The sequence below is a fragment of the Epargyreus clarus genome, unplaced genomic scaffold, assembly GCF_041222505.1.
Source record: "Epargyreus clarus isolate Ecla_fem2 unplaced genomic scaffold, WU_Ecla_fem_2.2 ptg000036l, whole genome shotgun sequence".
In the NCBI taxonomy this organism is placed as follows: Eukaryota; Metazoa; Arthropoda; class Insecta; order Lepidoptera; family Hesperiidae; genus Epargyreus; species Epargyreus clarus.
The window spans coordinates 4,027,428-4,043,889 of NW_027332241.1; the positions used below are offsets into that span (position 1 = coordinate 4,027,428).

At 42.0% G+C, this 16,462-nt stretch overlaps 2 protein-coding genes across 7 annotated transcripts in view; one reads left to right on the forward strand and one right to left on the reverse strand.

Moving 5' to 3' along the window:
• LOC140757006 (uncharacterized) overlaps positions 1–15,106 on the forward strand; it is a 23,502-nt gene extending 8,396 nt beyond the window's left edge. For 2 of the 6 annotated variants that reach the window (XM_073092557.1, XM_073092558.1), the window contains 10 exons: positions 4,593–4,655; positions 5,248–5,364; positions 5,890–5,964; positions 7,137–7,211; positions 7,460–7,564; positions 8,439–8,489; positions 11,386–11,487; positions 12,488–12,586; positions 13,389–13,496; positions 14,175–15,106. In XM_073092557.1, the coding sequence (XP_072948658.1) occupies positions 4,625–4,655; positions 5,248–5,364; positions 5,890–5,964; positions 7,137–7,211; positions 7,460–7,564; positions 8,439–8,489; positions 11,386–11,487; positions 12,488–12,586; positions 13,389–13,496; positions 14,175–14,263 (852 nt within the window). In that variant the 5' untranslated portion in view covers positions 4,593–4,624 and the 3' untranslated portion in view covers positions 14,264–15,106. Of the gene's footprint in view, positions 1–4,589; positions 4,656–5,247; positions 5,365–5,889; positions 5,965–7,136; positions 7,212–7,459; positions 7,565–8,438; positions 8,490–11,385; positions 11,488–12,487; positions 12,587–13,388; positions 13,497–14,174 lie in introns of all 6 variants that reach the window. The other 4 variants (XM_073092556.1, XM_073092560.1, XM_073092559.1 and 1 more) reach the window with 4 other exon arrangements.
• On the reverse strand, positions 261–2,220 carry LOC140756834 (uncharacterized). Its single transcript, XM_073092364.1, has 2 exons — positions 427–2,220; positions 261–335 (listed from the first exon to the last, which is right to left on the reverse strand). The coding sequence occupies exons 1-2, from the start codon at positions 2,218–2,220 to the stop codon at positions 261–263; spliced, it is 1,869 nt and encodes a 622-aa protein (XP_072948465.1).
• Positions 15,107–16,462: the final 1,356 nt, after the last annotated feature.

Here is a 16,462-nt window from a genome sequence, read left to right on the forward strand (position 1 = left end):
GGACTCGCAGTGTCCTTGACAATACAATGGCCACCAAGCCATCCTGGTCTCCCACCCAGTTATCCAAGTGAGGGACGAAGTATGGTTCCGCAACAACCGCCACTTCTACCAACCACTGCGCCATACTTTGAATCAACAGGTCCTGAGCAGCGCGACAGTGGTTGATATTCGCCTGGAGTAGGCGGTTGGCCATACTTAGATTGGCTTGGCGACCACTACAACTCCCGTCCCTCCTTCGGTGGAAGGACAGTCAACAGCTGCTAGGGCCGATGTGGCAGCAGCAGGAGTCTTCTTAGCAACAGCAGTATCAACAGCAACGGGAGTGGAAGCAGTAGCTGCATTGACCCCCTTCTTCACTTTATTTGGCGGGGAGCACGCTTTGCTCCCCAGCCGATGATCCGCCGGCCTGTTTGCCGCAGCGCATACCGAGCACTTTGGTGTGGCGGTACACGCGTTGGCCTTATGGCCGGGTTTACCGCAGCGATAACATTCTTCGCTGCGGTCAGCCTCTGCAGTGCAATGCGCCCTGACATGTCCACCTTGTAGACACCGGTAGCACCGCAGTGTTTTCGGCTGCAGCACTTCTACTCTTGCTGAAACCCAGCCAATTAACAGCCGGCCAACATTCCCAATTTTTCTTACAGCAGCCACGGGAGCCCGCACCCATACGGAGCAAACTCCACGCGGTGTCGGTCGTATTATGCCCACTTTGATCCCCTCCCTCGGACATCCCCCATCTCGTGCCACGGCGACTGCAACGTCCTCCGGCGTCACGGAGTCGTCTAGACCTGTGATCCGCATTTCCGCGCATTTCACAGGTCTTGAGACAGTTGCGACTCCTTCACCTAAGGTCTCTCTGAGCTTTTCTGCCAAGGAGTCCGCCTTGTCGCCGCTGCAGGCACCTGGCACCTCTAGGATACGGGCGCCCGTGGCCGCTGTACGGAACTTCAGGCTAGTTATGTTAAGGCTGGGAAGATCGATGCCAGCCCTAGCTTGCGCCAACACTTTGGCAAAAGTGATTCCCTGCTTTTCTGCCTCTGGCTGTAGTGTAATGACTACAGCAGAGGAACGAGGGGGGCGAAGTTTTACTGGCATTGGCCGATCACTTTTGGACTTCCCAGCCTTTTCAGCAGGAGCACCTCTGTCACCTTTCTTGCTTTTTTGCCCTGGGGCAGCTGCCTGCGGTGTATTATTTTTTTTCTTACCCTTTTTGGTGACCACCACCCATTCACTCTCCTTTGGCGTAGGTGCCGGAGAGGGTGGGCGGTAGTCACCTTTTTTCGGGCGTTGTGCCTTTTCCTTGCCCTTCTTTTTACCCCCAGTTTCATTACTGGAAACTCCCGTTTGTCGCGTGGTCTCTTGGCCCTTACCTGGCTTTGAGACTGCCTCCGCAAATGTGCAGCTGCGGTCGATAGCACGCTGGGGTAATCTATTCTCCAGTTCTTCCAAGCGTGCATTTAGCATATCCCCCACTTGGAGCATTATGGACTGCGACAGCTCCGCCGTGCTTGCTACTGTTTGCAATGGCACTTCGGGTACTTCTCGGGACGGGGCAATTTCCAGCTGAGCTATTTGTTCTCGAAGCACTGCCATTTCCTTGCGCAAGTCCGCCACCTCCTTATGCATGCGAGAGTTGTCCGCCTGTAGTTTCAGATTTTCATCGGAGGCAGTTCTGGTGTGCAGGGCTTCGACTGCCACCTTAATCGATGTGGCTGCCTCCTTTAGTGCTTTTTGAAACGTGCCCTTAAGATGTTTTGATTTTGTGGACACGTTGAGTATAGCACTTACATCCTGAAGCACCTGCTCCTTTAGAGCGACGGCCGTACGATCGTCGTCGTCACCACCAGGTGTTTTCGCTTGAGGCCTGTCGCCCGTCGCTAGCGTCTGGACCGCCGCTTCACAGCTGATCTCCTGCTGTAGAAGAAATTCATTTCTTCTGTTCTTTATTCTAGCTGGAGCAACTTGTGTGCAAGCACCTTCCTCTTCGCTCGACAGCTCTGACCTTGGAAGGCTCTGATCGTGCCTCCTTCGGTTCCTCCACAGGCGGCTCCGGCCCGTACCCGCCACTGTACTCCCATTAACCTCCGATTCGAATGCCTCCAAACCGGATGTCTCCCCCTCATCAATGTTTAGTGTTGTGTGTTTGTGTGTGTGTGTTTGTGTGTTTTTTGTGTAGTGTGGTTTTTGTTTTTGTTTTTGTTTTTTGATTAGAGACGCCATTGTTGTTCCCACGAGTATGGGGGATTAGCGGTCCACCCGGGCAGTGCCCCCTGTACCCGGGTAAGCCTGAGCGTAACCCGCTACGGTGTCGGCCGGTACCGCAGCGGGAGTCGCACTAATGACTGGCCTCCCCGCCAGCCATGCATCCCCTCGCGGTGCGCCGCCGCTTGGGATTAGGGTGATTTTTTATAGAGGTTTTCTTCCTCGCAGTCCGGCCAATTAAGGCAAGACTCTCGGTCCCACCCGAGGCCGCGAGACATGACCACTACACCTCTCCTGGGTGGGATTACGATATCGACGGTGGCTAGGCAAATAACCGTAGCCTGCCCGGTGGCAGGGTAAGTGCTCACCGAGCCCGCCCAGAGTTCTTCCGATTGGAAGAAACTCCTCGTGAAGGCTATCCGCCTTGCACCTTCCCCGCCTGGTGGAATCATTTCGATTCCCGACGAGGCTGAGCCGCTCTTAGTCTGGACCCTCCCCACCAAGCCTATCCGGTATGGGTATTCCTACCGGCACAGCCTTGGGGATCGTAGGGCCTCGCAAGCCCCTCCACCACGACAAGGTGGCAGCTCCTCGGAGGGGGAACTTTTAACCCTTATTTAACCCTCTACGGGGTTGATTTTTCGGAGGAGGATAAATAAGTGCGTCCTTGTTCCTATCAAGAAAGCCAAATACAAAATTTTATAGCAGTTGCTTCAAAATTAAAGGATTTCAAAAAAACTGTTTTTCCCTATTTTACCCTCTTAAGGGTAGAATTTCCAAAAGGCCTTTCTTAGTACTTATTCACGCTATATAGAGAACCTATGTGCAAAATTTCAGAACTGTAAGGTCCTTGGTTTAGGCTGTACGTTAATTTCTGAAAAATGTAAAAGTCATTTAGTTAGTCAGTCAGTCAGTCACCTTGCTGTTATATATATATACAAATATGTTTTTATAATCTCCGTTTAATTTCCTTTCATTTGATACCCTACTCGATAGGTTCGGTTAACTTTTTTTTTTAAATGTGTTACTATTTCGCCCCAAAAATCCGCCATTTTGATTTTTTTTTACTAACACCTATCTAAGGACACTCGGGTCATTGAGACAAATATAATGACACCTTAACAGTTGAAATTCATCCAGCCGTTTGTTAGATCGGATCAAATAAAGAAAGACAAATATACAAGATACGCGCGAAAAACATAACCCTTCCTTGGCAGTCGGGTAAAAATCTATACTAATATTATAAAGCGGAAAACTTTGTTTGTGTGTTTGATTGTAATGAATAGGCTCAAAACTACTGGACCGATTTTCAAAATTCTTTCACCATTCGAAAGCTACATTATCCACGAGTAACATAGGCTATATTTTATATGAAATATATTTGATAAATACGTTTTGAGGCGGTACAAAGTTTGCCGGGTCAGCTAGTAATATATAAAACAGGTTTTACAATAGTTAATTAAATTAAAGCATAATAATTGATTAAATTTTAAATCCAAATTCAGGTCATTATAAGGAAATAAATCAGAAAATGTGTATTTATATACCAAGTAATTATAAAATTTTCCTCAAAATGTTCATCACTAATCAAAGTTTTGAGTAGTTTATAAATTAAATGGAATTTTCAAACAGATTAAATATTTGCTAATATGTAATACGCTGTATTACATATTAGCAAATGTATTACATACACATGAAGGTGGTAGAACCCTTTGTGGTTCGACTCCGGCGGCACCACCGGAATACCCATTTCTACCTAATAACAACAGTGTTAGATGCTGCTGTGTTCCGGTTTGAAGGGTGTGGTAAGGGAGACAGGCCTTTCCGAGGCGTTCCAGCTTAGTCCTCAGGGGTAGCCGCGCATCTGTGGCCGACCTGAGGTAGGAAAATCGAATCCTATCTGGGGTTAATTACAGATGTCCATGGGCGGCAGTACCCACTTACCATCAGGTGGACTGTATGCTCGTCTGCTACTCTTATATTATAAAAAATCATATTTGTATGTATGTATGTCTCATTCTTAGTCGTGATTTAATAAGCAGTGATAGCCTAGTGGTTAAGAAAATCGGCCTCTTGATCGGGGTTCCGAGGTTCAAATCCCAGGCACGCACCTCTGATTTTTCAAAATTATGTGTGTATTAGAAATTGATTATCACATGCTTAAATAGTGAAGGCAAATAGTAAAGAAATCTGCATACCTAAGATTATTATTATAAAAAAAAAGTTTTCAAAGGTATGTGAAGTCTACCAATACGCACTTGTCTAGCGCGATGGACTATGGCCTAATCCTTCTCATTCTGAGAGGAGACCCGTGCCCAGCAGTGGGACAGTGGGGTTTTTAATTGTATTTTTTTGTTTTTTTTTTTTTAATATTTTTCTATTTACAGTAGCAAATTCTCGACGTGCGCTGAACACTGTATTAATGACTCGAAAAGAAAAGTCTAATCACGAAGGTACCATTTTTATCTTTTTCTTTCTTTTAATGTCTTTCGTTTCAGATCTTAATCTTTTACTACTTACAAAAAATAAAGATAATTTCAGTTTTTTTTCAGTTGGCTTTTTAACCTTATATATTTGCACATACATATTTGTGAATTTCACTATACGGATATAGTGATATTCCCTTCATTGAGAAAGAAAAGGATGCCGTATCTACACACTTGTCGAATTACATCAAAGCGTCACAAAGTCAAACGTGTGGATAGAGTATTTGACTTGGTTTGTGTACCAAATTGTACCAAAATAATTAAGCCAAACGTTTGTAAAAGTTTGGAGTTTGCGACAAATATCAAGCGAGCAGACACAGCATAAGATATATTTTTGAAAAATATTTTTTTTATACCATAGAAGTAGTAAACGAGCATGCAGTCCGCCTGATGGTAAGTGGCTACTGCCGCCCATGGACATCTGTAATCAACCCCAGATAGGATTAGATATTCCTACCTGAGGTCGGCCACAGATGCGCCGCTACCCCCGAGGACTAAACTGGAACGCCTCGGAAAAATCTCAATTACAAATTAATATGATTTTTTATTCTTTTAACAGATAGATACAGCACTGGGCCTTTCAGGAAACTAAAAAGCACGAAGATTAATGCTGAAGGCGACGAAAATATCTACGAATCTTTGGACAATTTACCAGATGCCGTTAAAGGAAGTACCGGTATGCTACAAAATGTATTTACTTTAGTCTTGCAACCATTTTTAGGGTACCGTACAACACCGTACCGTACCGTTTGAAGGTGGTAGAACCCTTTGTGGTTCGACTCCGGCGGCACCACCGCCACACCTATTTCTGCCTAATAACAGCAGTGTTAGGCGCTGCTGTGTTCCGTTTTGAAGGGTGTGTTAAGGGAGACAGACTTTTCCGAGGCGTTCCAGCTTAGTCCTCAGGGGTAGCGGCGCATCTGTGGCTGAACTCAGGTAGGAATATCTAATCCTATCTGGGATTGATTACAGATGTCACTTACCATCAGGTGGACTGCATGCTCGTCTGCTACTCCTATAATATAAAAAAAAAACAAAGTGTAGGTAGAGCCGTTGCATTGACGTCCATTCTGGATAACGATCGAGATTGCGAAGGAGAAGGTCACATGAGTGTATGCCTTCTCGGTTCTCAATTTCTCGGCGAGACTTCTCGCGTGAGTCTTTAGCCGGCTTTACAACACCGATAATTTTCTTCTTTCAGACACAATAGATAGAAAGGCGAGAGCTAGACCACCGATACAAACGCCTTCAGAACTACAGAAGTCACCACCTGATGGTAAATACATTTTATGTTAAATATTCTTTATAATATAGGAGTAACAGACAAGCATGCACTTCACCTGATGGTAAGTGGCTACCGCCACCCATGGACATTCGTAATAAACCCCAGATTGGATTAGATTCTTACCTGAGGTCGGCAAATAAACGGTAAATAACTAAAAACCACGCTAAAATCGCACAAGGAAAATCGTTAATTCCAACAATCCTAATGAGGATAATGGGATAAAATTATTAAAATCGTGTATTTTCCGATGACAATACACAATTTGAATTTGAACAAGTATCAAGAACCGATGTTCTTGATACTTGTTCAAAATTTTTCATTAATCTGACCGTTCAGTGATCCGTGACTGTTCAATTGAGTTACATACAGATCAAGCTAATAAAAGCGTGGTAAAAAGTGACGTCATTTTCAATTTTCAATCCAATATGCCGCACATCCCAAAATATTGGACCTTTTTTATAGTAATAGGATAATTAGCATCATTACATTACGATTATACAGTCCACCTGATGCTAATTGGCTACTGTCACTCGTGGACATCTGTAATCAACCCCAGATAAGATTAGATTTCTACCTAAGGTCGGCCACGCTACCTCTGAAGACTAAGCTAAAATGCCTTGATTATTATGCCAGAACACAGCAGCGCTTAACACTACTGTTAAAAAACACATAGGTATGGCGGTGGCACAAAGGGTTCTACCACCCTCAGACATAATTATTGTTCATGCGTCCTATGATATGGGTATCAAATGGAAATATTTTCAGAGAATAAAAAATTGATGACATTACTAAAAACATGTTTTTATTATTTTAATATCATCATCATCATCATCAACCCATTACTGTCCCACTGCTGGGCACGGGTCTCCTCTCAGGATGAGAAGGATTAGGCCATAGTCCACCGCGCTGGCCAAGTGCGTATTGGTAGACTTCACATACCTTTGAGATTTTTTTTTTATAAATCTCTCAGGAATGCAGGTTTCCTCACGGTGTTTTCCTTCACCGTTTTAGCAAATGATAATTAATTTTAATACGCACATAATTCAGAAAAATCAGAGGTGCGTGCCTGGGATTTGAACCTCGGATCCCTTGATCGAGAGGACAAGTTTCTTAACCACTAGGCTATCACTGCTATTATTTTAATAAAAATATATTATTTTTAGATACAATGGCAAGAAATATTCGTGCTAAACTTCAGATGGCACTGCCCCCGGAGCTACAGTTATCACAAGGAGACGGTAAATATACAGATAGAGTACGCGCCAAACTTCTAGTCCGCTGTACCCTTAGTATGAGTTTTTACGTTTTGTTCGAAAACGTTCAACGTTTACGAATTCGCTTATACAGCGTCCCCGTGGACCGCATCGGAACTAAAATTTCTCATTATGAGTTTTAAAAAACTGAATAGTCAAGATCATGCCTGGTTTACTTTTTTTGATATTTTCAACAAAAATCTTCATAACTCAAAAGTGATTTTCTTTTTCAGTACGAACATTTCCACAAAAGAATGCTTCGCAAGAAAACCTGACAGAACGATTCGAGCAGCCAAACCACAGCACGGTGCCCCGACGAAGACCGAATATACACGCCAGTAAGTAACAGCAGCAAAATAACCTTTTTTTATTAACGAGGAGGAAACCTTCAAAAGGTACCCGGTGCAGTGGGAGCGACGCAGGCTTATGTGGGATTCTTACCGCACTAAAACCCCCCCGGTGGCCTTCCTCGGCGCTGCGTATAGGACTCCGGTATCTCCAAAGGAACGCAACCGGAGTCCTCTTAGCGCGTTGCCCCATCGGGCTCCGCCCAGGTGAGCTTGACGCTCGCCGCACCGTCTGGTGTGTACGACGGTATGCTACCACACATACCGCCATCCACACGCCATCCACGACAGGGAGAAGCAGAATAGCCTAGTGGCTAAGAAACGCAGCCTCTTGATCGGGGTTCAAAAAGTTCTAAACCTAGGCACAGACCTCTGATTTTTCTTATGTGAGTCATAGATTAGTAAAGATTACTCACTCCTAACAAGAAAATGTACCCAGTTCTCAATTGAAATAGTTGCGTAAAAATGTTTCGCCACGTCTCCCTGCTAAAATGTCCCTAAAATATTTGAAATAATTATTTATTTATTACTTACTAAAATAAGCCGTTTGTGGCTTCATTCAATTTCAAGACGGCGAAGTATCTTTACTAATCTATGATGTGAGTATTAGAAATTAATTATCACTTGCTTAAACGATGAAGGAAAACATCGTGAGGAAACCTGCATGCCTGAGAGATTTTTAAAAAAAAGTTACAGGTATGTGTAGTCTACAATTCTCATTGCGGTGGACTATGGCCTAATCCTTCTCATTCTGAGAGGAGACCCGTGCCCAACAGTGGGACAATAATGGGTTGATGATGATGATGATGCCTTCCTCTATTTTAGTTAAACTCCTCATTAATTTTCTAATGAACTTCTTTTTCAGATAGGCCTGTTATTCACGAGTTAAATCAAGTGTTATTAAAGAAGCAGTACCGTAAGTATTACTAAATTGTAAATGTTTGTAGTAGGTGGTAGAAACCTATGTAGTTCGACTTCGGTGGCACCACCGCCACACCTATTTCTGTCTAATAACAGCAGTGTTATTAGGCATAAATAGCAGCTAATAAATCAGTGATAGCCTAGTGTCAAAGTCAAAGTCAAAGTCAAAGTCAAAGCATATTTATTGTGGACACGTAATATACAGGTGACAAAATGTTACTTTATTCGCTATGTCCTGCCATACGGCGTACAATATAATTTGTCTTATTCTAAAATTAATATATGAAGAAGAGAATAGATTTAAAAGACAGGCTAATTAAAATTATACAGAATTAATAAAGACATAATAAATTACAAAACAAGTCAATAAGTGTCAAAATAAACCAGACCAATCTCAGTGGGGCACTGCAATCAGACCTCATCGTCCAGAAATTCTTTAATTGAGTAATAACACTTGTTAATTAAAAAATCTTGCACTTGGGTTTTAAATAGCTCAAATTTTGATATGGCCCGTATGCTCTTTGGTAGTTTATTGTACAGAAGTGGAGCCATACAAAATACACTTTGTTTGAATAAGGCAGTTTTACCACTAGGAATAATTATTTTATCGTTATGCCTTGCTCGCGATTTAAATTTAAATTCATCAATGTTATTTTTAACAAAATTAACTGTTTCTAAAATATAAATACATGGTAGGGTCAAAATTTTAGCCATCTTAAAATATTTTTTACACGATGTTCTTTTCTTTAGGCAATATATTATTCTTATACATCTTTTTTGAGCTATAAATGCTTTGTTTTTATCTGTCGAATTCCCCCAAAAAATTACTCCATATCTCAATGTCGAGGCAATGTAAGCATGATAAGCAGTTAAAGCGACATCGATATTTACTACTTTTCTCAGATTTCGTAACGCATATGAGAACTTACTGAGCTTTTTGCAGACTTGGTCGACCTGTGTTTTCCATCTAAGTTTTCTGTCTATTTGTAAACCTAAAAATTTTGTAACGTCAGTCTCTTCTATATTAGTCCCTAAATAATTGACGTTTATTTTGTCATGTTTATGTTTTTGCTTGAAATTTATTATTTTTGTCTTATCTAAATTTATTGTCAAATTATTATGATTAAACCATTTTATTATAGATGTCAATGAGGAATTAATTATTTTTTCAATATTTGTAGTTTCACCTGTGTACAGTACCGTACTATCGTCAGCAAAAAGTGTTATGTTAAAAGGGATTTTACTCGGTAAATCATTAATATATATAAGAAATAGAAGAGGACCCAAAACACTGCCCTGTGGCATGCCATATTTTATGGATCTTCTTTCTGATTCATATTCTATCTCTGTCTTTGTGGTTTCACGTACTCTACTTATCTTAGTTGTTTGTGTTCTCCCAGTTAAATATGATTTTATGAGATCCTGCGCTTTCCCTCTGATACCATATGAGAACATTTTTTGGAGTAGAATCTTATGATCTACATGGTCAAACGCTTTGGAAATATCCATAAATAGAGCAATGGCTGGCTCCCTTTTATCAACGTTGCTAATAACTTTATTTAAGAATTTATAAATAGCCATATTTATTGATTTATTGTGCCTAAAACCATACTGTTCTTCACATAGAATATTATGCGATTCAAGAAATACGTAAAGTTTCTTAAAAATGATTTTTTCGTAAATCTTCGCAAAAATTGACAATAAGGCTATTGGTCTATAATTGCTTACATTGCAGGGATCCCCTTTCTTCAGCAAAGGTTTTATAACAGATTGTTTTAAATCCTCAGGAAAAGTGTAGTGTAGTGATTAAGAAACTCGGCCCCTCGATCGAAGGGTTCGAGGTTCAAATCCCAGGCACGCACCTCTGATTTTTCTAAATTATGTGCGTATTAGAAATTAATTATCACTTGCTAAACGGTGAAGGAAAACATCGCGAGGAAACCTGCATACCTTATAGATTTATAAAAAAAATCTCAAAGGTATGTGAAGTCTACCTATTCGCACTTGGCCAGCGCGGTGGACTATGGCCTAACCCTTCTCATTCTGAGAGGAGACCCATGCCCAGCAGTGGGATGCCAGCTGTGTTTAAGTTTGAAGGGTGGTAAGGGGGACATAGCTGTGGCGTTCCAACTTAGTCTGCAGGGGTAGCAACGCATCTGTTACCAACCTCTAATCATATCTAGGGTTGATTACAGATGTCCATAGGCAACAGTAGCCACTTACCATCAGGTGGACTGTATGCTCGTCTGCTACTCTTATATGTATTATAAAAATATATTAAAGATGACGAAATAAATTACTAGAATTTTGTCTATTTTAAAAATCCAATCAGTACCCTGAAAAGAGCATTGTTTTTAATATTTTAAACTAACTTACCCTTCGTGCGTTACTACACCAACCAATTAAAATAAATTTGAAGGAAAGACATTACACAAATATTCAAGAAAATTGGTCGTACCAACTCAGAAACCTTCTTTAGCTCATGCACAACAACTTTGCTAAAGATTAGCATTATCAAGCGCATAGTTTACGATTCTATAAAGACTAACTGACCCGGCAAACGTTGTGTTGCCATATAAATAAAAAATGTTAAAGGAGAACAACCCTTACCACTTAGGGGTATGAAAAATAAATAGTAGCCTATTCTCAGACCTACTGAAAATGCGTATAAAATTTGGTGAAAATCGGTAAAGCCGTTTCGGAGCAGTACGGTAACTAAGGTTGTGACACGAGAATTTTATATATAAGATGAAGAAAATTTTTATTCTCCGCCAATCCGCATTGGAGTATCTCGGTGTAGTAGCCTCTAAGCCTTCTTCAGTTATGGATGAATCCCTAGCAGTGGAACTAAAAAAAGGGGTTGCAGCCAAAAAAAATATTATTTTTTTCAGATCTGTCATCAACTAGTATATCCCGACAACCCTTGAACCTGGAACCTCGCGGACAGTCACCCAACCAGGTACCACTCAGCAACCGACCACCACCACCGCCACGTAAGTACGATACACAAATGTGGTCACTTAAAAGCAACCTTCATTTTCACAGTGCTTCTATTTCTCAATCTACACTAATATTATAAAGAGGAAAACTTTGTTTGTTTGTTTGTTTGTAATGAATAGACTCAAAAACTACTGGACCGATTTTAAAAATTCTTTCACCATTCGAAAGCTACATTATCCACGAGTAACATAGGAGTTATATGAAATATATTTGATAAATAGATTTTGAGGCGGTACAATATTTGCCGGGTCAGCTAGTGTTTTATAATGTCAGTAAGACATGAGACATAAAAATAGTCGTGGTAGTAGTTAGAAGGTGATAGAACTGGTTCGAATCCGGCGGAACCACCGCCAAACCTATTTCTGCCTAATAAGCCGTGTTAAGCGCTGCTGTGTTCCGTTTTGAAGGGTGTGGTAAGGGATAAGGGAGATATACTTATCCGAGTCGTTCCAGCTTAGTCCTCAGGGGTAGCAGCGCATCAGTGGCTGACCTCAGGTAGGAATTTCTAATCCTATCTGGGGTTGGTTTAGGTATACCTGCGCAGGTACACCGGGCTGTGGGTGGGTATAGACCTGTACCCTTACCATGAGTTTTTACGTTTTGACAAATATTACTGTTTCGGTATTTGTTTACGTATTTGCCCAAACAAATTCCAATCAGCGCCCCTAGCGGATTATATGAGAACTATAGTGTCAGTAACGTAACATTAAATGTCTAAATTGACAAAATGGCGCTTTATGTTTTGTCTCACTTTTTTGCGAACATGTGAGGCAGACTAAAAGACTTGAGCACTTACTTATTTAAACGTTTACTCAGTCTACTGAAGCAAACGGAACAGAATAATGGATTGACTAAACGTAACGTAAAATTGTGGGATGTTTTGAAAACTCATGGTAAAGGTGCAGTTTTTTAAACCTGTATAGGCGACCAGCGCAAGATCAAAACAAAAAGATAAAAATCATATATAATCCCTTAAAAATGTATATTTTACAGACCACCAGTCCTCGTCAAATATATCTCGGTATGCCCTTAAACCTGAGTCTCCGAAGAAGCCTAACCATGAACCACGAAGTTACCGTCCACCACCACCACGTAAGTAATATAACTTAAGGGCCTGAATTTAAGGTAGTAGCACAAAGAACTCTTCGAGATTTGACTCCTGAGGCACCATCGCCACACCCTCTACCTTATAAGCAACTAGTGTTTGCCCGCGGCTTCGCCCGCGTTTAAAAGAAAATAATATGACATACTAACATACATAAAACTAATAATTCGTACCTTCATTGGAAGGAAAGGCGCCATCTGGCGAAAATTGGTCGTACCAACTCTAAAACCTTCGTGGGCTCATGGACACCTTTGCTAATGATCATCTTTTAAATTTTGAATCATGAATTTTCAAGGGTGTACTTCCGAAAAGCGCATACCGCCGATCGACCTAACATTTGGTAGACTAACGTATTTTGTCCTCCTGATCACGAATATCACAACGAAATTTGGCGCAAACGCCATTTTGAATCAGAAAAACGAAGGAGAACCTCTTTTCGTTCGGTGTGCATCATCGCGCATTCCTAACCGATTGACTATTTTTTTAGCTTTCCCCAGAAAGGGTATGTGTGTGTGTATGCGTGGGAACAGCGGAGATAAGGACTATGGGGCATCACTCCCATATTTTAAACAACTCAAAACCCTCTCCGCAATGTGTGTGATTTATGTACCTTTTCCAGGATAGCAAGTTTTAGTTTCGCGATGTGGAACAAGATCATCGATCAAGAACCGATGACAATACACCATTTTAATAATTTTATCCCATTCTCCTCATCAGGATCGTCAGGAATCGGGATTAACGATTTTCCTTGCGCGATTTTAATTTTACTTTAATTATTTTTTTCAACAGATCACCTTTCAACGCCAAGTACTCCTCGCCAAGCTTTGAGCCGTAAGATGTCGAAGGTACCACCGAATCCACCCCAGAAGCCAAGGAAACCCGAACCACATCCTCCACGTATGTATATCAAATTCATAAAATTAAAGTAGCAGACACACATACAGTCCAGGCGTAAGCTACTGCCGCCCATGGGCATCTGTAATCAAACCCAGATAATATCACATTCCTACCTGAGGTCGGCCACAGATCCGCCGCTATCCTTGAGGACTAAGTTTGAAAGCCTCGGATAAGTTCTTTTTTTTTAATATGGGAGTAGCAAACGAGCAGGCAGTCTACCTGATGGTAAGTATCTACTGCCGCCCATAGACATCTATTATTAAGCCCAGATTCTACCTGAGCTCTGTCACAGATGCGCCGTTACCCCTGAGGACTACGTTGGAAAGCCTCGGATAAGTATGTCTCCTTTACCACACCCTTCAAACCAGAACGCAGCAGTACTTAACACTGCTGTTAGGAAGAAATTAGTGTGGTGGTGATGCTGGAGTCGAACCACAGAGGCTATTCAGGTCAGGACCTCAGGTAGGAATATCTAATCCTATCTAGAGTTGATAACGGATGTCTATGGGCGGCAGTAGATACCATCCGGTGGACTGCATGCTCGTCTCCTACTCATATATTATAAAAAAATACTGACGATGTTGAAAACTCTCTATGCTCAAGCTCATGATCATGCTCATGCCGATGCTCATGCTCATGCCCATGCCCATGCTCACGCTCTTACCTGACTATTTACAGCTCCTGTCTCAAGACGGAGTCATGACTCCTCCGACGAAGAATGGACGCAGTATGACATTCTACCTCCAATAGAAAATTACTTACGTTAAGACAAAATAAGAAAATTACGTCACAGTCTTCCCAGTGCTATCCCACTGCTGGGTCGCGGGCAAACTCTGGTATCGCACACTCATCTCACCTTTTTTGTTAACGAGAGGGATACCTTCAAAAGGTACCCGGTGCCGTGGGAGCATGGGGTTATGTGGGACTCTTACCGCACTAAAACCCCCCCGGTGGCCGTCCTCGGCGCTGCGTAGAGGACTCCGGGATCTCCAAAGGTATGCGACCGGAGTCCTCTCAACGCACTGCCGCCGGGCTCCGCCCAGGTGAGTTTGTATCACCACACCGTCTGGTGTATACGACGGAATGCGACCACACTTACCGCCGTCCTTCCCGGGGTCACTAGCCGGGCGGTTCGAGCTCCCACTCTTGCCACCCGCAACCCCGAAAGCCCCTTTTAGTCGCCTCTTACGACAGGCAGGGGATACCGTAGCCCTATTCTGGCCCCGGAACTACAGGGACAGTTGGGCAATACCCTGGTGAGCAACTCGCCAAGCCATCTAGTGTACGACGGTATGCGGCGACACATACCGCCGCTAGGGGTCGCTCACCGGGCTCGAGTAACCGAGTAACCAGAGTACCGGGCGTGGTTCGAGCTCCCACTCTTATCACCCGCGACCCCGGAAGCCCCCTTTTAATCGCCTCTTACGACAGGCAGGATACCGTAGCCCTATTCTAGTCCCGGAACTACAGGGACACTCACTCGTCTCACTTTATACACGAATTAACTCAGTGAGATCTCTTCGCGAGGCGTGTGCGTGACACGATAGGATGCAGACACGCATGTGAGTGTAAAACGCAGGTTTCTTTATTTATTCCTAAATTTTCTCTTCATTTTTGTTATTTGTCAAGAATTAAAAAAAAATAACTGACAAATCAACCTACTGTGGCTTCATTCAATTTCAAGGCGGCGAAGTATCTTTACTTACCACGCACACGCGCGACACGAGATCTGCCCGATATAATTTGTAATATCGATTTACAAATGAGATAATATTTTTAAGTATAATATAAATATAGGTAATTCAGTGGAATAATATCGATTTACAAATGAGATAATATTTTTAAGTATAATATAAATATGTAGTAAGTTACAGTAGTAAATTTTAATTACTGAGTATTTTTTTTAATTTTGTATCTAATCTACTCTATACAAAATAAATGAAAATGGCTGCCTGTAATGCCAACGCCAAAATAACAGTTGTATGACAAAACAAAAAAAATGTTAAAACTGGGAACAATGACGATATTTCACAATAATAAAAAAATATTAACATGTTTTTGTCTGTTCTTTCCTTCTGTTCTGTTCTTCTCTGGCATGGTAAGTGACCACTGCCGCCCAAAAAATATCTGCTAACGATTCTTGATTAAAGACTATCCGAGGTCGGCCACAGACGCGACGCTATCCCTGAGGACAAGCTGGAACGCCTCGGATAAGTATGTCTCCCTTACCACACCCTCTAACACAACTCCGCAGCGCATAACACTGATATTATGAGGTAAAAATAGGTGTGGCGGTGGTGCCACCGGAGTCGAATCACAACGGGTTCTACCCCCTTTTAAATAAATAAATGTTGGTATACGTAAGCAACAAATATATACCTCCATAATTTAAGCTGAAGGCACTTCGGCATCATCAGGGTTGTAGAGATGTAGGTCAAACTTTCCAACATAGGTCTCTGGTCAAAGACCTTATTACATAATAATATTGAAAATCTACAAATGCACAACTTATATGGTTTAGGCTGGACGCACGTCTGCATCACAGGGTTGAAGAGTTGAAGGTAAAATTTTTCCAGTGTATCATATTATTTTAGATACTCATTCGTTCCAGTTTCATGAGATTCGATGGACAGAAGCTAAGTCCTAAAATCATTCATTCCAGTTTCATGAGATTCGATGGACAGAAGCTATCCTCTAGAACATAGCCTCTCAGAATGAGAAGGATTAGGCCATAGTCCACCGCGCTGGCCAAGTGCGTATTGGTAGACTTCACATACCTTTGAAAACTTTTAAGATTTCTCAGGTATGCAGATTTCCTCACGTTTTCCTTCACCATTTAACCAAGTGATAATTAATTTCTGATACGCACATAACTTCTAAACATCAGTGGTGCCTGGGATTTGGACCTCGACCCCTCGAGCGAGAGGCCGAGTTTCTTAACCACTGCTTTTAAACAACGTATAATA

Coding starts and splice junctions, on each gene's coding strand:
- LOC140756834 (XM_073092364.1), bottom strand. CDS start 2,220: ATGGCGTCTCTAATCAAAAAACAAAAACAAAAACAAAAACCACACTAC. Junction 336..426: donor CCGCCACACCAAAGTGCTCG/GTATGCGCTGCG, acceptor GGGTCAATGCAG/CTACTGCTTCCACTCCCGTT.